This window comes from Labrus mixtus, chromosome 7 (genome assembly GCF_963584025.1).
Source record: "Labrus mixtus chromosome 7, fLabMix1.1, whole genome shotgun sequence".
Classification (NCBI taxonomy): Eukaryota; Metazoa; Chordata; class Actinopteri; order Labriformes; family Labridae; genus Labrus; species Labrus mixtus.
In genome coordinates, this window is record NC_083618.1 from 15,509,781 (window position 1) to 15,534,420 (window position 24,640).

The 24,640-nt window shown below is 38.9% G+C and overlaps 1 protein-coding gene across 1 annotated transcript; it reads left to right on the forward strand.

Moving 5' to 3' along the window:
• Window positions 1–580: 580 nt before the first annotated feature.
• shmt2 (serine hydroxymethyltransferase 2 (mitochondrial)) lies at window positions 581–24,640 on the forward strand. Its single transcript, XM_061043256.1, has 12 exons — window positions 581–739; window positions 8,884–9,075; window positions 12,218–12,297; window positions 13,479–13,679; window positions 13,875–13,956; window positions 15,984–16,106; window positions 18,139–18,278; window positions 18,572–18,734; window positions 19,250–19,349; window positions 20,630–20,785; window positions 22,390–22,497; window positions 22,910–24,640. The coding sequence occupies exons 1-12, from the start codon at window positions 707–709 to the stop codon at window positions 23,035–23,037; spliced, it is 1,506 nt and encodes a 501-aa protein (XP_060899239.1). The 5' UTR covers window positions 581–706; the 3' UTR covers window positions 23,038–24,640.

A 24,640-nucleotide genomic window follows, 5' to 3' on the forward strand; every position in this document is an offset into this window, starting at 1 on the left:
AATTGACAAGCCTGTTGACAAGCAGCGCCTTTAGTTATAAAGTAAAGTGGTTAAAAAATCTAAAGGTAGGGCAAAACAATAATGTGCCACTTTGCGCTCTGTGTAATTGTGAGAGCCTTTCTAATATACTTTTAAATTAACTGAAAAGCAAAGTGTCAAGTGTTAATTTGACTTTTTGAAAAAAAACTTATTTTGTTCACAATAAAAATAGGCAATTGTGTAGTAGCACAACTAAAAGAGTAAAATAAATCTCCTACATTTAAGCACATATACAATCATTAATAAATAAGAATATTAAAGTGACTTTTCTTCTGAATTTAATTAATTTTCTTTAAATGCATTAAATATATGTTCTGTTTTACATGCCTTCTTAGGTTGATACGTCCATGTTTTCATTGTATGAATGTGACTTGTCATATTCTAAAAGTGAAGCAGAAGTGAAGGCTGCTTTCACTCACTGTAGTCTGTAAAAGATTCAGTTACCCTGGTAGCACGAGTTATTGATTTACTAATAAAGTTGTAATGTAATTTGGGAATCAGCGACTTGCGAAAATTCCTCACATCGCACTACAATTCCCATCAACCCTTGCGGTGGGTTTCACGTAACCAGCCGTTTCCATCAACTTCAAACAGCCTTTCCGGAGCCTGGCAGCCGTGTGTGTCGCCTGGCTGTGCTGCTTCTCCCTGTGGCCTGACAACTGGAAACATGCTTTCCTTCGCTTTGAGACAACTGACACGGGTAAGTTTATGATAAAGCGCAGTTTTTGTGTCACATATTCTCTCATGATTTGCGTGATTTACCTGGCGTTTATGTACAGGGGGAACTGTGAGCTAGCTTAACGCCAGTGTTGCCCACAACCAATGTATAGTCGCGTGGAGATTAAAGTTGCCCTCGGCTTTCGTGAAATGTGCAGTTTTCACTTAACAAGAGTTTATTTCTCGTTTACGGGATTTTCTGTCCTGTCGATAATGTATTTTGAAATACTAGTTTGTTAGCTGTTAAGCTAGCAGGCTAGCTGCCAATGTTACATAGCTGCTCCTGTGTTCACATAATGATGCAACAGCGACTGCTCAGTTTCATCATGTGGAGGAGTGCAGGAAATAACACGAGTCAACATGCTCCTCTGTCCACCGCTATTCAGCTAAATCTCTACTTTATATGAATACAGTATGATGAAATAAATGTTTGTACTTTTGTTAAACTATTTTATAGTTATTCGGCACTCATTGTTTTGAACACACAGGGGTGACTTGAAGTCAAGTTAAAAGTCCAACAAAAGTATTATACAATGATCTGTGTACTAGGTGAGGGTCCAGCCCCTAATAACGTTCAAAGTACAAAATGAGGCTGAAGGTCCAAGCAAATATTAACCTCTTGCTTTGAGATAACAATGTAACATATAAGTCTGTATAGCAGTCAGCAGACAGTTGAAAGTTGGAGTATTTATTACTCTGGTGAAGCTGTATGGGCAAATGTTATTGTCCTGATATGATTCTAATCCTATCTTTATGTTGTATCTGAACTAGATAGTTATCAAATGTCATACATATACACTTACTACTCAGTTTATGAGGTACACTTCATTTAAACAAATGTTAAGCAGCACACATTTTAAGCAGAATTTTCTTGTTGCTGAAATGTGCGTTATAAATAAGCTTGCCTTAAACAAATGGTAAAGCTTAAATCTCGTTGGACAACTTTTTTTTTTTTTAACAATTTTTAGTATAAAACATATTAATTGTATTACAATTAGCAGTGACCACAATGAACATAATTAACTCATCTGTATACAACTTAAAACAAAATCAGGGTAACATAACACTGATGTCGTCCATAGTAGGTTTGTTAATCATTAGTACACAACATTGATTGTCAAATTAAAAGAATCACTAAAAGTGTTAAAAAAAAAAAAAAACCTTATTTAAAAATGTACGCAGGAAAATGGAAAAAATATATATAAATGAGGAACATCACTGTAAGTAACAACCTCACATTTCACAGGGAATTTTAATTTCCTGATTTTTCTGTAGTAACTGAAGCTCTCTTGAATCACATGTTTTTGTGACAAATTGGTCAGCCAGTGATCTAATTGACGAGTTAGTTCGTTTAAAGTTTTATAATTTGACAGTCTTTTATCAAGTCATGTTGTTTAAATAGAAGAGACATCAGAGTGATGGAGGTGTCGGAGAGAAAAAAACATGATTGAAGGATATTAATAGCCTAATTTTGAACTTCATGAAGTGACCCACTTTTAAGATGATGTGAATTTCATGCAGTAGTTCAGAAACAACTAGGCTATTGCAAGTATGTGCCAAAATTATGTGGCATGTATTCAGACCTAGTTTTAGAAGTCACTGTCGGTTTGTTTGAACTTTAATACTGTACGGACTGGTTCACATGCATGCATGTGGTTCCAATTGGTTCTAATCGGGTAATTGTGTAAGTGTGCATCTTCATTGACCTATTAAGCAACTCACATGACTCCATCTTTCTTTGGGTTAAGTCATGCTGTGACCGCATAGGACCTGTGAGAGCGAAGTCTTGTTTGCACTTGCACAAAACTCCTGAAAGACTCCTGAAGTTTTTGGACTGAGCTGCATGCGTGAGCGCAAACAACATAATTTTTCACTCTGACTTTATATGGAGTTTCTCCTGCCAGCCCCCTTGTACTTTTTCCTCAGAAAGTCTGAATTAGCTGATGGGAGAAAGCAGCAGGTTATAATCAGGAAAATTCACCTCACGCGGGTTGGAGGAGGTGTTGACATTCATCCCATGCAATCGGTCCACGACCTGCAATCTCTCTGCATGTTATGAGGATGCTTCATTACGTTTTTGTTCTACAGCATGATCTTCTCTTTTTTGATGTTGGGATTCTGTCAAACTACACATACCATTTGATATAAAGCTAAATATTCTAATTATAGCATTGTATAGTGGACTCTGTTGCTTCGTCAGCCACTTTCACATGGTTCTTTTTACGTAATTTCTTGCCTCAGGAGACCCCTCAACCCCCATCTTGCCCAACAGGGATAGTCTCAAACTATGAGATGCATGTGTGAACAACAACCGACAACCTCCGGTCTTGAAAAATTAAGCCAATGGAGAAGTGCAAAATCCTGCAGTTCCTTGAGTGTCCGTTTGAGGCTGGCTGCAGGAACACCAGAAGGCACATACACAACTGCCAAAAAAGCAGGGCTTATGTTTTTGTGGCTGGGGTAACCAAATATGGTTTACCTATACTAGTTTCATTTTGAAGTTTAGAAACCCTCATGTTCTAATAAATTGAAAAATCTCATTAACGCAGCAAAGCTTTGTTCTCAGCACCACTTTTAAAGTATTGCAAAGCATTTATCCTAACCCATGAATTGTGGTACCTACCTATATCGTGAGGTAGAAGTGGGCGATATGGGAAAAATATCATATCACGTCTTTTTTTTGCACAATCACGATCATGATTTTATCACAATTTTTTTCATACTGATCTTTAGACAAATTTGTAAGTTACTGACCAGTTCAACCAAACTTAGTTCCCTGTATAATGTTTTTAAATGCACAAAAACTGAGCTGACAAGTTTAATCTATTTGAAAAAAATCTTTGTAGGAGGTCTCACCCAGAACATCTTTAGAAACAGAAATGTCTTTCCCTAAATTTGATCAATATTTATGAACAATTTGAAGGTTTTCCTCACCACTTTGAAATTATGATTTAGTTATGTGTCCTCTTTTTATGTTCATCAGGAGCATTTTCACGCAGTGATGCATTCATTTAAGAACATGTAGACTTCGAGTTCTTGTGTTTCTGTTCTATTTAGCCCTGCAGAGTTCCTACAGCTGTAGCTTCATACAGGCTCTGCAGCATTTGTTCATAGGCTTTGTTGTTTTTTTATGACATCATTGGACTAACTTTAGTTTTGTTTATATATAATTAAACATAAAACAGAATGTGTTCATTCTGTGACACATGATCAAAATAAGTTTTACTGACAGAACAGTTTAATTCATAGAGGGGGCGGGATATCGTTGATTGACAGACAGACAGTCACCATGGTTACTCACTCTCACCTGCCTGCCGCTGCACACAACGTGTAACGTCGTTTAGCATAATCCCTATAAATTCGGGGATTCGGGTGGAGAATTTTGATAGTAACTTTCAGAAACCGAGACAGAGCAGAAAACACAGACAGCAACATTTTAAACACCGGGGTTATATCTCTCATCACTGACTGTCTGAGCTCCGCCCTGTCTGTCTCTCTGCAGACTGTTAACGTCTCTCCGGCTCGTTAAATGCTTTCTTGTGTCGCTATCAGAGATGTAAACTTAACTGTGCAAACTATACAGATAAGTTAACTGTTGCTCACGGTGTGTTAGTTTGAAAAAAATATCAGAACAGTTGCATATAACCGGGATGGAGTTGTTTTTGCGGACTTTACTTTTAAGTATCGTTTTCGTTTTCACCACTGCGGAGCAAAAAAGGAGGGGGTGAGACGAGTCTGTGTCGGAGCATAAACTGCAGCATGATTGAGTAAACACATTAGCCCGGTTCTACGATCTCTCTGCTTTGGCAGATCGTCAGAACGTTAAAATCCTTCACGATCAAGATCGTTATATCGCCCACCACTATTGTGAGGTCATTGCCAATACTCAGACCTAGTCCACACAGCTTGCACATGGATGCCTTGTGGCATCAGAAAGCCCAGCTTAGACTTTTTTCACTATCACCATCTTGATCAGAAGCGCTGGTGTGGAAAGATTTCAACATAAATGTATCATTCCACTGCCTACACCTCTTGAAGATGGGCTTTGTTGCAGTCATTGCTTAAGTCTATGATTGTCACTCTGACAACCCTTTGACCCGAATACAGTGGAGTTGCTCTGGACTCTGCCTCCATCCGTCCCTTCACGCCTCTTCACCCCATCCAGAGTTCTCAGTCTAGTGTTATCCAGACGGAATCACAGGGCAATTTGTAACGGACAGCCCTGCTATTAGTCAGTGACAGGGAAAGAGGCAACTGTGTGTCAGACTGAAGGATGCTACTGCCCTGTTGACACTTCTTCTCTCTAACCTTATGTATCTGTTTTTTCTGCAGTACCTCTTCTTAGTCCCCTCTGTTTTCTTCTGTTACTGGGTTGATTGTTGTTTGGTACAGCTACTGATGGACAGCAGTCATCTGTAAAATTGACTCGCCTCAGGAGCTGCTGCAGGAAATGGGCAAAAATAATACAGAACAAGGATTAATGAAATGATTTTTTTTCTTCCCCTTTGTTCTTCTGTGCTCTTGGTCTTTGGACACAGATGTTTGACGGGAAAGGTAAACTGCCAACATTTACCTTATCATTGTCACGCAGATCCAGTGCATCTGTGACTCTGCCATTATTTTGAGTGCGTGTTGATGTGGCCCATCCGCCCCTTTTTCTCACAGCAGGGTTTTCATCAAGTTCACCTTCAAACAACAGCGTCATCTGTCGCCTAAAAATAGTCCTGCTGTGACATATTTGGTGCTTGTATCTTGGCTCTAACTTTCTTGGATCAGTTTACCTTGTGTTTATTAATTAATCTCCCTTAATGATCAATGCTGACAAATGAGGCAGGAAAGCGGAGCAGGGGACCACAGGGACCCACCTGTGAATTTTATGTTAAGCCTGTGATGTCCTTGTTTGGACAACATGGTAATGATATTATCCATAACATTACAGACTAATAAAATGAGACTTGTGTGCTACTATTCTGAGCATGTTAGCCATTATGTCACAAAGGTTGACATGACTGTGACAGGATGAGGATGGAAAAAGGAAAGCAAGGATAAAGGTGAAGGCGAGGAAGAGAAGGAGGAGCAAGAGGAGGGGGAATAGGCACCCTTGTCTGTTTTGGAGTCGTCAGTAGCGCTATAACCACAGCAGTCTTGGCTTGTGGTGGGTTTTCTGCCACAGTTTTCCATGGCACTGGTGTGTCCCAGCAGAAATGCAGACAGCAAAGGACAGTTCCCGTCAAGATTTAATGACCCGTGTGATTTCTCTGCGTGAAACGTGTCCTCAGAGGCAGCCCAACCTGTCTCCCCAGGCCTTCATCTACTCCAGAACCCAGAGGGGGGGCCCTATCCTCTTTTCCACAATCTCCACTGCCATCGGTGACAGAGGGTCAGAGTAGAGACTCTTAGAAATCCGTTATTAATGTGCCAAACGCCTCCCCTAGTATGCACCCCTGTCCCCTCTTGCCACCCCAGGGAGCAGATGAAGAGGCGGAGTAGAGAGGGTGGGCCAACGATGGAGTAGATAAACTATCTGTAGGCTGTTTCCCCAGGATATAGACTTCTCTTTAACTGTCATTTAGTTTTTTTTACTATGGATGTTGCATTATAAGACTATTTTGGCATTGTTAAGAAGATTCCCCAGTTGAACCGTTTTTATTACTGGTATTTACGTCCATGGTTAAAATCGTTTGAAGTTTGTCTTACAATGTGTCAAAAAATACAGAGTTGGTATTGTTGCTAGATTTACAGTGCAATAAATATACAACAAAAGATTAAGAGCCAAAATATTTTCTACACCACATGGAGATGGCGTAAATTGCGTTTATTTCATGTGGGTGTCCTCAACCAGTTCTAAGTATTGTGTTAATTGCTTTTTAATGATGCTATTAAAAGGGAGGTTGTCCCTCACACCCCAGCACACCTGTACAAATGATAACTATAGGTAGGCAGTGGTGGGATTGATCTCAACACTGAGTAATCATCATATTGTTGATTAAATGATGGGGGAGACCACATTTGTTATGAGTGTAATCAACCTGTAAAGGATTTTTTTTTTACCTCAGTGTTATCCAACATAGTGGAAGTCGTTTGATGACAAGTGTTTATGTATATTATAATCTCAAATCATGTTTTGTTTGCACAGCTAAACAATAATTTTGGTGGTAAAATAATCTGTCACATATACAACAATATGATAACTACAACAGTAACACTATACAAATCTGAATACAAAATATATGTTCGATAAACCATATTTTAAATGTATTATTCCCTTTTCAGTGCATTCGTTTACTGCTATTATCATTCAACTGACGCAACAATCACTATCATGTACAAGGACATGTTTGTCTGCTAAGTTATTCACCTCTGCCCCAAGCCAACAGAATATCAGACGAATCAAAAACAATCATTCTTATTTATGAAACTTTTTAGAAAAACAAGTTAAAATGCCTATAAAATACAGACATTTGAATATTTGTATGAAATCCCCCTAGGCTTTGTGCTTTATTCAATTCACATAACTTTATTTATCGGTTAGGAACTTAAGTCATGTTAAAAAGCATCAGTGCACACACAGCTCACATGAATTACAGCACAGCACAAAAACAAACCACACACAAACACACACATCACATATCGACATCCAAAGTGCAATCAAAGAGTAGTGAGTGATTGAAGCTAGTAAGCCATTACAAATGATTCATTACAGATAAGCAATAAATAATTCTAATTTTTAGAGAAGTTACAAGATTGTTAAGTAAATCAGATACTGACTGCACAACTCTATTGTATTTTTTTAAATATTTTTTGCCTGAAAGATTTTGTACTGCTCAGTGTGTATTTGATTGATTGAAATATTTATATCAAAGTTGGTAAATTATTCCAAACATTTTTCGAGAACCATTGACTTGGAAAAAACCCAGCATTAAACCCAGTTGGCTGAGCTGTAGGATACTTGTTTAAACTAGAAAAAAAAAAGACAGAAAATTGTGTAGACTCCATACACACATGATCAGGCATTGCAGCAGCAGCATGAGACCTCGCCAGCTCCAGTCCAGATTAGATAAGCAGGAAGTGCTGAATCGTTTCTCTACATGCCTCCTTTGGTACACTGAGGCTGTAAAAGTCAGTCCCTCAGTTTGTAGAAGTGCTGATTGACGCATTTCTGAACAACCATGCTGATTATTGATATCATGCAAACACGCCAGTTTTTAATTATACCAGGCTAACCCTTGGACTGTAGAAAGAGCCCTGCAATGTCTCCTAATTTATATAGGAGAAATCTTCTGAGTGCTGCCACAAATATGTAAAATAATCAAATACATTATGAAGATATGTTTGTTTTTTTTGTTTTTTTAACTCAAAAAATGATACATGTGCTTAAAGTTAACCCCCCTTGATACAACCTCATAAAAAGAAAATATTGATTTAGCTGCAACACAACTTGACACTCTCTGTATTGTTATTTGATGTGTGATGTTGCAGTTTTGATTACATTGCTAAAACTTGGTAGTGATAAAAATTAGGGGTGGAACAAATGTCTGTAAGGCCCTAACTGGTGTGATACAATTATCAAATCGCTTGTGCCAAATATCAATATTTTAATTATGATTTTAGAAACAAAACTAAAGTTTTCACTGGTAGTTTGACTCACCATCTCATTACTTCATAACTCCTCACGGTGGTGCTTATGACTTGAATAAGGGTAACGTGAACTGAAGTTAATCGGCCAAAGATGAGGAAAAGAAAACAATGGGATAACATTGGTAGAATAATATCAGAGGTAAAAAGAGGTTAGGAGAAGAAGCACGGTAAGAGGTGAAATTGACTCCATTTAGTAGTAAATTATTACCGTCACTTTACGTTTAACTGGCGTTTAATATTCTTATGTTAAACAGTTGTCATGGTATTACGTATATAATTGTCTTGCAATATATAATTGATTAAATATTTGTTGTATCGTGATGTTATTTTTATCGTGGGCCATATATTGTGTATCGATAGTTTCCCTGCCTTTCACTCCCCTATCTATCGCCACGACCTCAGACAGAGTTTTCTGCAGTGACGTTGTGTTGAAGTGAACCATTTTCTCACGATGTCTCATCATCTTTGCCACTTCTCTTCTGCCCACAGCCATTGTGCCAGCGAGCCCCAGTTCGTCTCAGTGTACGTGGGCAGCAGTCCCATGCTGCTACCCGTGCAGTGGATGAAGATCGACCATGGACAGGCCACGAGAGTCTGGCTCAGGACGACCCTGAGATGTGGGATCTGCTGCTAAAGGAGAAGGACAGGCAGTGCCGTGGATTGGAGCTCATTGCTTCAGAGGTAAAACATATTTCACAGATACAAAAGATGTTTTTTTATTTTTTGACTTTGTGTTTTACAATGTGGCTTTTTTATTGAACACTTCCTGGCCACTCATTGGCCTAGTAAGGGTGTTCATTGAAACGTTAGATATAAAAATAGAGGTCTAAGAGAAGAAAGCACCCAAATAAACTGTCAAAGTTGATCACAATTTATGTTATATGCCTAAACACTGTAGCCTATTTCATGTCTACTTAAAACAGTTTATCACCTTCTTCAGCTCTTAAGTCCGGTGATAAACTTATCTGAAATGCCAGGATAGCTTTTGTGTGCAGCTCAGTGAAAGAGAAAAATAAACTCAAGATGTTTTTAGTTAATAGTCCATGATTATTTAGAAAACAAACTTTAACATCCTGATGTTAAAGTTGGCATTGAGACGTGCTGGCTGTTACTTTGAAGTAACGGGAAGAAGACTTTTCATTCTTAAGGCATTGTGATGGAAAAAGAAAATCATTGTCATCTTCAGTACAGTTATATATTTCACGCCTTTTGACTCATTTCTAAAGAAAGCCAATTGAAACACTTATTCAATGCCTGGAGGAGCTGGCAGCATGTCCCCTGTACGTTGGCAGTGCAGGGAGATGAGAATGCCTCATCACCTCTGATTAGTCTTCTGACAAATTGGAAGAATGAATAGACCTGCTTGCTTCATGGAGTCTTTTCTGTTTTTTGTTTTTAATTTTTACTGCTACTAGCATTGGCAGAAAAGGTATTATAAGAGTTGATCAGGGCCCCCTGGTGTAGATAAAAACACAATGTACAGCATGTCCATTACAACAAGTGATTAAAGGTTTGCATTCTAAATTCATAACCTGAAAATATGGATTTATTAACTACTAATTTCTTTCCTAAATCATCCTGCTGTTGCACGTTTGCTATGCATGTTGCATTGTATAGCAGCACATTTGATGTGTTTTATGTTACCTGTCTGCTAGGCCAAGATCACTGACTTTCTGGCTTCAACATACAAATGTTGAAAGAGATATGAACTCTGATAAGTGTTGTAATTTTAAAGAGCAAATTTATACAAAGTGATTCACACTTGGCTTTTAATTATTAAAATGGTCACAACAGGATATAGTTTCTCTAAGCAATAACAGTTCAGTGTTTACTAGGGGTGTCTCTTGTGATATTAAAACATGACAGTATTTCTTGTTTAGATGTAGCGCTACCTAGACCATGAGAGATGCCCTCGCCTCTTTTAAGGAGATCACAGCTGATCTGTGGTCCGTTTGTATAACCTCTCACTGTCCGGTTGAACATGATCCGAGGATTGGTAGAAAATGTAAGGTATCACCATGTTTTAAAAAAAATTTACTGCTTCTAAAACCCTGTGCAGAGTCCCAGTGAAAAGAATCCAGCATTTAATATGTACATCTTCGTGGCCTATACATGCACTAAGACACATCTGGTCTGTATTCATCATGCAGCTATCTTGTAGCTGCGTCGTGTAACATCAATCAGCTTACACCAGCATACACAAATATACATAGCACATATATAGCATTTTTTAAATAAAAAAAAGAGTTCAGCTTTATCGAACTGAATTGTAACAATGAGTATATAGTGAAGAAAAGGAGGATTAGACACTTTATCAAAATGCATTTTAAAGTGCACAATTTGAGTCATGGATAGCTAAGGAGTAGAATTATAACTAGTGGTAGCATTTTGGGTACCCAGAGGAAACAATAAACTGCGACAGAAACAAACAAGATAGAAAAATATGTAACGATGACATTCATTACAAGATGATTACTTGCTAAAACATTCCAAAACGGACCTGCTTTGTTTTGCATTTTGTCACTTTCATTCAAATAAAATACTACATATCAATTCATGTGTCTAAAGAAAAAAAAAAGGGTTAAAATAGTGTGTCATCTCTTTATTTTGTACCTGATATTGTGCATATTCTCATCTCAAGATCAGTGTATAATCACACCCCTAGTGTTTACAGGATCATTCAGGAAGTCTGTGTTTCTCCTCCCTCAAAAATCTTCACTATTCAAAAGAGCAGACAGGGTTTTATCTTGTTCTGCTCTTTCTCTCCTCTCCTGTTTTTCTTCACCACAGTAGTTGTTCAGTGGAGTATATCGGCCCCCTCTCTACACAAAGCCTGACCGCTCTAGTGCGAGATAAAGCTGATATCTTCATCCTGCCTCCTCCCCAACGTACTCTCAGCAAGGCACATCACTCTACAGCTTAGGGAGGCATTCCTTGAATGAAAAGACATGTTTTCTACATAATTCAACAAACATACAGACGCCGCTCCTCTCACTTAAAGACGATGAGACGTAAATGCATTTCATTTTCTACTATATTCACAAATCTTCTGCATGACATACGCAGCAGAGAGCTGTTATATTTTTATCTCCTTTTGGCTTCTAGGTGAATCATTAGCATAACCACACACACACACACACACACACACACACACACACAAACACACACACACCACTAAAGAAGAGAGTGGAGAACTGTGGGGTTTTTCTGTCCAACCTTATTACTGGATCATCAATGTGATAAACTTCCTTATGAGCATTGTCAGTTTCTCAGTTTGAGTAATAGTAGTTATGTACTAGTAGTCAAGCAGAGTTTATTTGTAGGCTTGATAAAAAAGATTGATAAACTCACTGATTATTCATGCGGTTGAGGCAATTGTAGTAGAAATCCCAGAGTAGGATTGTAATTCATTAGAAGAAGAAAAAAGGGGCCACATACATGACAAGAAAGAGAACTTTGGGGGATAAAAGTACAATTTTGCAGCAAAGTTTACTTCCAAAAATGTTTTGCAAACAAAAAAAAGGCCACACCTATTTTTCCAAGGATGTGCAGAAAAGTTTCTTGCATTATCTTGTATCTTCCAGCAGTGAGGCAATCAGCATTGTGAAGTGCAGAGTGTTAGTCTATGGAAGTCCAGAGGTTCAATACTGTAATGATTGCCTTTAGCTGGAGGGGGGATTTCTCACTATCACTTAACAGACTTTAATTTGCAGTCCTTGTCCCTTCTGTCCACTCGAGCCATTGATCCAAGGGTGTGTGTGTTTGTGTGTGTGTGTGTGTGTGTGTGTGTGTGTGTGTGTGTGTGTGTGTGTTCTCACCACAGAATTTCTGCAGTCGAGCAGCTCTGGAGGCTCAGGGTTCCTGTCTAAACAACAAATACTCTGAAGGCTACCCAGGGAGAAGGTGAGGGTGTTTATTCAGTCCCACCCAGCTTATTAACTCTGCTGATATTCACTGCTGTAGGATATTTGTTACACAAATGCACACATACTGTAGACACTCACAGATTTGTCTGGCGTTATCCTGTCTGCCCTCTGATAGTAGATGCCAACCGCACGGCAAACAATCACACAGCTCTGCCTTTCAGAAGAAGTTACCTGAGGGGTAACACTGGAAGAATTTAGTGCAAAGGCTAACAGTTGAACATTTACTGTGTTCAGTTTCCTTATTTCTGTTATTTCCCTTGGATAATTCACAGTTATCTGCAGCAAACAGAGAGCTGACATGTTTTACATGTTTCTCATTTGATCCCTTTGATTCCTGGAATACAAGCCTACCATAAATCTCCCTCCAACTGAATGTGCTATCCCCCCCCCCCCTCCTTCATCCTACTCATCAGCTGTTTTACACTTTAATGTAATGAAACAAAAGGGTGATCTCGTTCAATGAGTGGTTTGTTCAGAGGCCATCTGTTGCTCCTTCATCTGTAATTACGCTGAAAAGGTTTGTTGAGCATTTTCACCTGAGATGTCCCAGACCTGCTGCGGTTGTTTCCAGTTAACATTTGTCTTGATTACTCTTCATTTTTTGATCAACAGGGCTCTTTGTTGCATATCTATGATTTATAAATGCATTGATAAATGATATTAAATTATTGTAAAGCAGCTATAACTTAAAGTTTTAGAATAAAAAATGCGTCAAATTAGAATGTGACAACATGTAAGTAGTCACTTTAAATTACTTTTAAATTACTTTTTATGGATTTGGCTCACTCTTAAACCTGTTTCATTTTCAGCCACAGCTGGTAGATGTTTCCATCAAAAACCCACAGCTTGTGAACATAGCAGAACATTTATCAACCAAACAGTCAACTATTTTCCTTAGGGGTTTGATGGTGAAGAAAACTAAAGTATTTAAGAGTAAACCGAGACAGAACTCCAAATGAACATATTTTTTCTCTAACTGCTGAACATTGACAAAGCAACTATTTGCAAACAAAATTGTTCCCAATTTCAGAGGTGTTAAAATGTCACTCAGCTCCAACTCTGGTGACTGACATTTTACCCTTTTCTGTGTTATTTGCAGTAGTTTTGTGTCTTCTAGCAAATGACCTTATGCTGTGTTTCTTTTACCCCTGCCCTCAGATACTATGGTGGAGCCGAAGTGGTCGACCAAATCGAGCTGCTGTGTCAGAAGCGAGCCCTTGAGGCCTTCGACCTGGACCCTGCTCTGTGGGGAGTGAATGTCCAGCCGTACTCTGGTTCCCCCGCTAACTTTGCCGTCTACACCGCTGTGCTGAACCCCCACGACCGCATCATGGGCCTGGACCTGCCCGATGGAGGACAGTCAGTAATCACTGCTGCTTTCTTTCTATTCTTAGTCCTCAATATGTCACTTATCTTCTCTTCCCCTAACACTTTTTAAAGCTGACCCAGTTACATATCGGTCAACACTCGTGTGATATGAGTTTTTCCTGCACATTTCTTTAACTGAAAAGGCTGTTTTTAAGTCTGTTTATATTTTGTTTGTTGTCACCTCAGTCTGACCCATGGCTACATGTCTGATGTGAAGAGGATCTCAGCGACCTCAATCTATTTTGAGTCCATGCCCTACAAACTAAATGTAAGTAGAGAGCATCTGATATCAACTAACAAGTTATGGACTGTCCTCTCCTAAACAGCTTTTTGTGTCATGGTGAGAAGCAGTTTCAACAGTAAAATCTGTGGAAATGGGACAACAGATGTTAGAACATGTTGTATTGTTATAAAAAAAACAGTTAGGCAGATGGAAGTTTAGTCATACTTACAAAGTCAGATGAAAGGACTCCAATAATAACATTTTGTAATGTTCAGAGATGTACATAAGTTTCTCACAAAGTTGATATCTAAAACTGATAACCACATGGACCAGTTCAGTTGCAATGCTGGTGTGTAAGGTCTGTAGTCTTCATATGTCTGATACAAAGAATTGCGTTCCACTCCAAAACTGTAAAGAAATCCTGCCATTATCTAAAGACAATATTTACATATTGTACAGCATTTTTTTACAGAGCATTTTGTACCTTCCTTTTAAACTGAATTCACTTTAAAAGTCAATAAGAGAAAAATAAAAATATGAATACTAGTTTGTAGCTGTACCACAGGGCCAAAAATGTCCGTACAATAAATGAGCTTATTTATAATCCTGTCAGTGAATAATTGGTGTAGAAACACACTGGACATTTTTATACACTGAGTTTTTATAACTGTAATTTTATCAATGAATCTGTACTTAAAAACTGTTTAATTACAGTTCAGTAATCCCATTTGAACAGGCCATAACATGCTGCATGACATTAACATAAACATATATATATCAAACTATAAATCCGATGTTAGAATTTTGAATTAAATGAAAACGAATATCTGAGGCATTGTGAGAAATCCTGTTTTCTCTTGTGAAACCCCAAAGGATGACAAAGTGTTTGTGGTTAGGGATTCAGTGTGCAACTCAAAAAAGAGAGGGACCTTGTTACTCTCAATGCAACCATACAGTAAAATTAGCAAAGTATAACCCATAAAATGTTTTCCACCAGAATTGAGATATGTGCTACACGGGCCCCTCACTCAGATTCAACAAGCATGTATTTAAGTTAGCATGTAGATATGATCAGTGCATCAGTTTTTGGTGTGCAGTATTTCATTTCTGGGGTCATAGTCATGTGGTACTTTTGGAAGCGGCTGATGGATAGCCATGAGCGTCTGCATGTCCAGACCTGCTGATGTATGGGCAGGCAGGACCCCTCTGCGAGAGAGATAATGGGAAATCGACAGGCTGGCCAGCACCACTGGCTCTGTCTTCACAATGAGCAGCTTGATGGAGTGAGGGGGCATCCATAGATGTGCTCTGGAGATGGGAGATTATCAGGTTGTCTAAATAAAGCTCTCCATCCTCCTTTCTTCTCTCCTTTTTCCTCAATGTCTCCTGCTTATTCTCCCATCCTTTCTGTCCCTCACTTTGTTATTCTGCTCTATCCCACTCTCTTTCTCCTCCCCCTGTTGTCTCTCCCCTCTGATGCTTGCAGCAGGAGTAGAAAGCTAAACATGGAGAATCAGGCTCAAAAACGCACTGGTCATTTTGCAGGCCCAGTCTGACTCCATTTCCCATGTCTCTGAAGTACATCCCCCCCCCCCCCTACCCAATGGATTGTTCAACATGTTTATGAAATTGCTCATCTTATTGTAAAGAGCAGGAAAGTCTGATCTCATCTGTTGAGCATCTTCACCAGTTGAGTAGATGTCAGAAAGGTTGAATTAGGATAAGTAGGGTGCATTAGTGCAATTTCTCAATCTTCCTTGAGATTATATGTTCATATGCCTCTCTTAGATAAATTCCTTCCCCTTTTAAGGTAGCTGGAGTACCTCAAATGCAGCAGCATCAAATGATTTTCAAATGGAAAAAACATCTCTCTTCCGTGTTGATATGTTTGCTCTTGATCCTCAAGATATCTAACAACTTTTTTTCATTCTTTCATGTTCCTTGTTCCCCTCCCCCTGACCCTGACTCTCCCTCTTATATTCTCATTTATTCATTCTCCACTTCTCTCCTCCCCCTCCTCCTCTACCTCTTTCTACTCTGTTCAATCTGTCTCCCTCTCCGTCTCTTTGCAGACTGCAACAGGACTCATAGACTACGACCAGATGGAAATGACGGCCAAGCTGTTCCGGCCCAAGCTCATCATCGCTGGCACCAGCGCCTATGCCCGCCTCATTGACTACGACCGCATCAAGAAGGTGCATGAAAAACTCTCTCTGTGTTCAAAACTCACTGAGCTTTCATCCCGTCTTTCTTTCTGTCTGTGTGTTTGTCTGTGTTTCACTCTTCCTCTCCTGCTACCTGTTTGTTTTCTGCTCATGCATTAGGAAGGTCAGAACAGTTTCCTTCTCTAATTCAAAACTCGTTCAACCTTTTCCATTGAACTGTCACACACACCTGTTTCTCTTGGTTGTAAGTAAGACCTAGCCAGGATCACTCCTGACCAGATCTGATTTTTTTTTTTCCCCTGTCGGAGATCTTTTTGCTTTAAATACCCAACATTCCCTTTTGAACTTGAGCGTTTCCAACTCAAACTGGTTTTCTAGGGTCTTTCACACTTGAACTCAATGACACAGATGCTTTCTTCCTCCCTTGTCCACTCAAACAAACTAAACATACTGACTCACTAGTACACAGCAACTTTTAACAGAACACTTCACTGCTCTCTTTGACAGTGCACAAGAGGCCCCTTTATCTGTTTTGTTATACCCACCCGCTGGTTCACTTCATTCACTCCATGACTGCCTCCCTTTGTTGCAGAGCTCCACTTTAGCTTACACCATCAGATGGAGTGTCCCACCATTACAGAGCTGTGATTTTATTAAGCACCATAACTACTTAGCCACTAGGCCTGAAGTGGGGCCATCTTTTCCCCCTGGCATGTCTCTACAGAACTGTTCACTGTTTTATGGCAAACTCTACTGGCCCAGGCTCCTCTCCAGAATTTCACTGTTGTGTTACCTAGATTGGAGCATGTTTCTTTTTTTCTATCTGAAATCTGTTTCACTATCGCTGTTCATCAGCTAGCGCAGATCACCCCGTTGTGTTCTTTACCCCCTCCAGTAACCCTGCCATCTATCCTGGCTTTTAATCTAATAAACATGTGCTGATCCAGTTTAGATATGAGAGGAAGGGGTATTGTCATGATAATGCATATTAATTGGAGCACTAAAAAGATTGCTTACTGCTCTCATCATTCGCCAGCAGCTCATTTGAATGTTAGCAAGCTATTTTTTGTTTGTGCCTTTTCGATAAATGCTGGCTAGAGACAGAGGATTTATTGAATTACACTGCAGTGTAACAAGCCTCTGTAGACAGAGTTTAATAACAACAGCTCTGTTCTGAAATATCTAACCTCTGAAAGTGAAGATACTGCTAACAAATGTAGAGGTACTCATCAAATCTTAACTCTAGGGGAAAATGTTAATATATGAGCACCAAGAGATTATATCTCACATTTCTTTATATTCACAGCACTGTGGCACAGATTACACTACACAGTATGGTCACTGATGAGGCAGGTTAAACATGCATATTGCCTTTATACTAACATTAAGAACACTCTCTATATTGAGGGTACATGTATGCAAACAAAGTAAGGTGACGTCTTTAGACAGTGTAGACCTTCTCCCTGGGTTGCACAACACAACACAGCACAACACTTAAACTTGAATCTATGTCTCAGTTTTGACTTTCAGTCTAATGGGAGTTTGAGTGTATCCATACTGAGTTTGCTGTTTAGGACCCCACCCCATCCTAACAAAACACTTAATTGGTAATTGACCTGTTGGCAGTAACTCACTGAAACAAGTGAGAAGTACATAAGAAGTATCCTGAAGACTGATGACATAAGTTTGAGTGCAGTGGTTTTGCAAACAAATCTATAATCACTTGATCAAACTTTTATTCCAGCTTTAACTAATAACTCTTTGACCTGAAAGGAGGAGAGGACTATCATTCCTACACTGTTTGTCCTGCATGGATTTAAGTATTCAAATTAAGCTGAAAACAGCACATAAACATCTTTCCTAGTACATGTCACACTATAATAAGTGATGACTGCACTTCATTTCACAGATATCAAAGAGGGATGTCAGTATTTTCAATCTTAAACCCATATGACAGCAAATTCGAGTTTAATATAATTTTACATCAATTGCTATCCCCCAATGGAAATAAATACAATTCTAAATGTTGTTTTTATTCATTCTGTCCTGTTTTTACTCTTAGCTCTGCACCGACATTAAGGCCTACATGCTAGCTGATATGGCCCATATCAGTGGTCTGGTGGCAGGAAAAGCCGTCCCCTCTCCCTTTGAATATGCTGACCTGGTTACCACCACCACACACAAATCCCTGAGAGGAGCCAGGTAAGAACATGAGAGATTTTGATACAGTCTCAATAGTAGCACTTCACTTTTCTGTATTGCGCTGAAGAGCATTCTAAGAGGCATCCTCGTGGCAAAGCATTTTAAATTCTCTTTATCACAGACCTTTTCAGTGTCATGGAAATTATTTGTCATATTTAAGTAGAAGTTGTATTTTGTGGTGTTGTGGTGACACTTGAGGGGAAAACTCAATTACTAAGACTGGAATCTATCTGGGTTTTATATAAAAATGGTCAATCAAAACTTTGTATGCCAATTATTTCTTTCCTGTCCAGGGCTGGCCTCATCTTTTACCGCAAAGGTGTTCGTTCAGTGGACAAGAAGGGCAAGGAAGTCATGTACGACCTGGAGGACAAGGTCAACTTCTCTGTCTTCCCCTCCCTGCAGGGTGGACCTCATAACCACGCCATTGCCGGTGTGGCTGTGGCACTGAGACAGGTCAGGACAGTACACAACACACATTGAAGTGCAATGATGTAACACTTTATTACTCTGGTTTTTGATTTCCAAATAAGGAGGTGATAACTGGGGAATCAAATTTAACAGTGAAACAAAATCTTACTGCTGAGATGCTCTAGCACAGGCTGCTGTATGCTCTCTGGGGGAATATTCTAAATACTGTAGGACACTTCTCATTGTGTTGCCTGGAATGAAATGTCTCATCTGCACAATAGAAGAAAAATATCTGCTGTGACTCTTACTGTACTTTGTCCATCAGCGGTCAACACTGGACCAAATAATGTTTTTCCTTTCAAGGAAATTGTTAAAGTTATAAGTTGAAAGTATTAAAAACGTTTCTCACTGGATGCAGACTCTTCAGTTAGACAAATACATAAAAATTCTGTGGTTCTATGGTGTCTTGATAATTACTTTTTAAGACACGTACTCTGACTTAAGTAAATTTATGTCACTCAACCTTTCTATCTTTAATATGTGTGTGTTTGTGTGTCCAGGCCCAGTCTCCCATGTTCAAGGAATATATCAACCAAGTACTTAAAAACTCTAAATCCATGGCTACAGCTCTCCTCAGCAAAGGCTACACCCTGGTATCAGGTAATCAAACTTATATTTAAGCAATCTTCTTTTGATTCTCTGTGAGACGCTGGCTCAGCAAACGGCTGGGGAAAAAAACAATGAAGAAAAAAAAACACATCACACCACACGGCCACACAGTCAATGAAGAGAAACGTCCTGTCACAAAATGCAAATTGCACAACAGAATAAAAGCAGAAAAGCATTTAAATTCATGATGTGCAAATAGCCTAATGTCAGTGTGACTGTCCTGTCAGTCAAGAAAATAAAAAAACAAGATTAAAGTGGTCACTTTCTGGTTGTGAGCAGATGTTTGAGTCTTGTACTTCATTACATTTTCTGGCCTCAGCTCTTTTATGATGTATAGCCTTCAATTGATACCCTAAAAACATGCACTTTTCCTGTGCTTACACTGCACAGTGTGCATGCTTTCTTTTTTCAATCCTGTTATAGACAGTCTCAAAGAAAGAAATAAAGACGAAAGTGGCTGTATTGTATTTTCACACTCTGCTATGTACTATCTAATCAATTAGGATTATTATACTATTAAATTTGACGTTCTCGAGTATGTAACTTTTGAGAGAAGTAATTTACACTAAATCTTCTTTTTTATAAACAAATGCAGTCTTCTACAACAGTTGTGCTAAAACTTATGAAGGTTACAACTTTCACTTAGTGAATCTGCTTTAAAGTGGATTTGATAGAAGTGATTTGGGAGGATGTAGTTTTTGGTGCAATTGTAAAGGTCTTTCTGTTATAAAAGCTGCCCTAGCTGATTAAATGGGTCAAGCAACTAGACATGAGCACAGTTTGATCAGAACAAATAATTCCATTTGTTAAGTCAGTGTTTCACAGGGATATTTCTGGATGTTTGAAGAAGAGTTTTATGACGTGCTTATCCAAAGACAATCCTATGGTCAGTGGTTTTAAGCATGATGCTGCCTGTTTTTTGCTCTGGCCTTTTTATGGTGTTTTAAACACACATGTTTTCCTGCAGTTTAAATCCACATCAGTACATTGTACTTTTGTCTCCTTAAATAAAGTGAATAAGAATGTAAAAGTGTCGCAGAGTAACATGAAGCTGTTGTTCTGATAAACATGGACAAATGTACTAGAAAGATGAAGATGGGCAGGATTAGAGGCCTGACACTTAAATGGCCCTTACAGAAACTGCATACATGTAGTAAGGTGACCTCATGTTGAAAAGTTGAGTCTGAGTAAAAGCTGTAAACTGAAGTATGGGTCTAAATACCAAGACGTTTACTTTTCTTTAGAAGTTAAACTTATGCTGAATCTTTTAGGGGGGACCGATAACCACCTGGTCCTGGTGGACCTCCGGCCTAAGGGCATTGATGGGGCTCGTGCGGAGAGGGTGCTGGAGCTCGTGTCAATCACTGCCAATAAGAACACCTGCCCCGGGGACAAGAGTGCCCTGACTCCTGGTGGCCTCCGGCTGGGTGAGGAAACTTTACATTTCACGTTGGGCTACACATTCATGGTAAAAACTGACAATGCAATATTTTTTGTTTCTGCAATTTTGGAGATAAAAAATATAATTTTTTTTAAATTTAGATAAAACAATCACACAAGTCATTTTCTGATTTCCAATCTAAATCTCCTCCTGCTTTGATCACACACTGGTTGCAGCCCTCTGAAAGCGACTCTGATACACACATGGAGAAGTAGAGACAACATGTGGAGCGACACGTTACTTCATAAACTTTATTGTGTTACTTGTATGTCATCAACCATTTTAACGATGTTCAAAGTCGTGTTTAGTTTGCATGACGAGCACACTGATTGGATCTTCTGATGGAATGAAAGCTCACCATCTTGTGCTGCCTCTGACTCACAAAACACTTCAGTGTGTGCTTCAGGTGTAGCTGCTAAAAGTAAACAATCAGCTGCACATCCGCTCTGTTAACGGTCCATAAATACGGCCACAGCATTAACAAGCAGATATATGGTAGTGGGAATATTCACATTTTAAATCCTGTTAATGAGCGTCTGCCTCAAGCGTCATGCCTGTGTGTCTGTGACAGCAGCAGCGTCTTCTTTATATCTGCTCTCTACATGCAGGAGAAAAACAGACTGCATGCACAACGGTCAGTTCTGAGATCACTGAAGGGGATGTCAGACTTTTATTGTTATAAGTATTTGTATATAAGTTGTGAAAAACAAGTGAACTGGTGGTTTCAGTTTGTATCAAACAGCAGGGAAGTGGCAGCATGACGTGCCTTTGGTTGAATACTTGGCATCACACCTCCTGCAATGTGACTACTGCACATGCGCATGTCGCTATTTCAATAGTAAAACAATATATCATTCAGCCCTAATTACATGACATATAACCTGACTGAGACAAGGTCTTGTCCTAATTATTGAGAGCATGATCAGAACATTATAAAAACACCACATGCTCTTCACTTAATTGGTTTTTACTAGCTTTTCCAAATGTAGCTCTGCATATGGAAATTAGTCAGCTACTAGTTAAGCCACAAGCACTCAGCACATCATGATTAATTAAGCTTGTTTGGCTTTTTAATCATCTCTCAGGAAGTTCACAAGCTCCACATCTCCTCTGCCACATTTAGCATTGTCTTAAGGCAAGGTACTACTTCATCTGCACAACCGAGTACTGCACTCATTTTCTTTTAAATTGTTTATGAATATGTTGAGATTTGAACTACACCTTAGTGACCCATAAGCATTGATGTAGTTATGACACAGCTGTGTAGATTCATTACTGAAATGTCAAAAAGCTGCAGGGTGCGTTTTCTCTTTTCTTCCAAAGACCATATGCCCCCTAATAGGAAAAAAAAATGATTAGACAGTTGGACCTGTAAAAATGAAAACAGGTAAATATCAGTCATTAGCTGAGTGGGAAATTAAAATGTTGATCTAAACATCTAGCAGCTACTGACAGATTAATGTTCCAATACTAAACTACTCAATATTAAATCTTTATTGAGTTTCTATAAGCTACTTTCATATAAACATTTCCTCACCTGGTTCATCTAAACTGCATGTTTACATTTTGTTTTGTTTCTTGCTGTCCCAGGTGCCCCTGCCTTGACCTCCAGACAGTTCAAAGAAGGTGACTTTGTGAAAGTTGTGGAGTTCATGGATGAGGGCTTCAAGATCGCCTTGGATGTAAAGAAAAAGACAGGTACTGTAAGAAGGGAGATGGGTATAAAAATAAGTTGTGCCTCACCTTTTTTGTTTAATATTTTTAAACTGTACTTTAATAATGTGTATTAAATAAAAGACAAAAAATAAACAACATGATGTATGTTACATAATTGGATTGTAGGAATGTTAAATTGTTAGATACTGAAACATGAGAGAAAGCAAAAACCAAGCTAATCAGGTTGTCGGTATAGCTCGGTGGAGCTCAATCCCCTTCGCACTGGTCACAGGTTCAAGTCCTGATCCTTATGCTGTTTGGTGCATGTCATCCACCAGGTCTATACTCTCATCTCTATACCGGTCCTGTCAAAATAAAGGCTATAAAAAAAGCCCAAGGAACATGAATAAGGAAAGTTAAAGCATCCCCTTCTCTTCTCTGTTGTCTTCCCCAGGAAAGCTTCAGGACTTCAAGAACTTCCTTCTTCAGGACCCAGAGACAGTGGCTCGCATTGCCGACCTGCGGCATCGCGTTGAAGCTTTTGCCAGGCCCTTCCCCATGCCAGGCTTCCACGACCATTAGGAAAGCCAATAAAGAGTCAGGGGGGGCTTAGCAGCCAGGTGGCAGAAAGCTGGCTGGCCAGAAGCATGCACGGAGAGGGGGAAATATCATTGCAGTGAAATGTGGTTGAAGACACAAAACTTTCCTTTTTCCACTAAAATCTGGGAAACCCAATCTTTTTGTACCTTCGCAGTCATTCATCAATATATTCTTGTAAAAACATGGCCTCCACTTTGAGGTAAATAAACAATCAAATTTGACAGGTTTTTTTTTAGAGCTGAAGAAACTATTTTATTTTCTATTGTAGGTCGTCCTCAGTTGTCTTAATACCATTTCTGTACCAACATGTCAGTTCATCAGACAACGACGACCAACTGCTCTTTTTTTCACACTCTGTGACTTGATTAGTGTCTAAACAGATATTCTCGTACGCTACACAGATGAGTCTTAATGCTGTAAACTGTCTTAATTAATGTCACATGTAGATTTTTAGATACACATACACTTTCTCTTGTCCTTAAAACTAGGTACACAAAGGCGTTTACGAGGTGAAAGCATATTCCACCTTGGATGTCTTTTTGAAATTAACTCAAAATGTTGTCGGGTGTATCATTCTAAGCCCTTTAACTGAGGAGAGTTTTCTGCAGCTTGTCTCTAGTGGCAGGCTCCATGTCAGATTGTACCGGGTGCTGGACTAAATCATTGTAACGCCTCGTGGTTCAATTTAGTCTAGTAAAGCAACACTGCAAACTAGTCAGTAAATCCCCTCTAACAAATAAGAACTGAAAGAGTATTTTTGTCTTAGATTGCGTTAGAATAAATTGGTTCGCCTTGTGTATAAATCTATTTTTGAATGGTGTTTTCGGTTTACGCTGTTATGAATGGACGATCTTTTTTCCACAGATGTCAGTTTTTAATTGCTTGGTATTTCGTTAAGACAGATAACCAAATTAATTAACAGAAACCTCAGCCTGGACTATTAAAAAAATGTTAGAGTTTACAAAGAGTATTTACTTTTCTGTATGTTATTTAAAAAGAGTGAACTATTGTGTCTGTCATCATGTCACATAAACCTGAAGGTCTCACTATAAGCTAGTAAGCTTAGATGTGCCCGAATCGATTTGAGTGTTGTTAATTTGTTCATGGTGTTCAATGATGGGAACTGTAAAGCAGCTTAATTTGTTAAAACCTTTTCAGATTGTTTAGTTTTCCATATGGTACACAGACTAGAACTGTTTTCATTGTCACTGCATCAGTGTCAAAGTAAGGTTTCTGTTTGTTGTATGGCTCCATCGACAAAGGCTGTGAGAAATGCTGTGGTTTCTTTCTAACTTGTCACTAAACACAGCTTCTGACGTGAACCAAATCATATCAAATCTACTTATCACAACATGCTGATAACTAGAGGTCTAGACTTTGCCAAAAAAAAAGTATCCAGTTTGTTTTATTACATTCAGTGTTCTTTAAAACTATCCATGCCTACCTGTTGTCTCTTCAGATATATTACCAGCCATTTAACATCAGCACAAGTTTGAGCTTACTTTGTTTTACAGAACATTTTTATTGATTAACATTGAATTAGTACGAGTTGAGTCTTAATAAAATATGATGTAATGCAAAATGA

Bases quoted from the DNA above. Each gene is read 5' to 3' on its own strand.
- shmt2 (XM_061043256.1), top strand. From the start codon at position 707: ATGCTTTCCTTCGCTTTGAGACAACTGACACGG. The intron at 19,350-20,629 runs GTAATCAAACTT...TGAATCTTTTAG, and splicing joins AGGCTACACCCTGGTATCAG to GGGGGACCGATAACCACCTG. The intron at 22,498-22,909 runs GTACTGTAAGAA...TGTCTTCCCCAG, and splicing joins GGATGTAAAGAAAAAGACAG to GAAAGCTTCAGGACTTCAAG.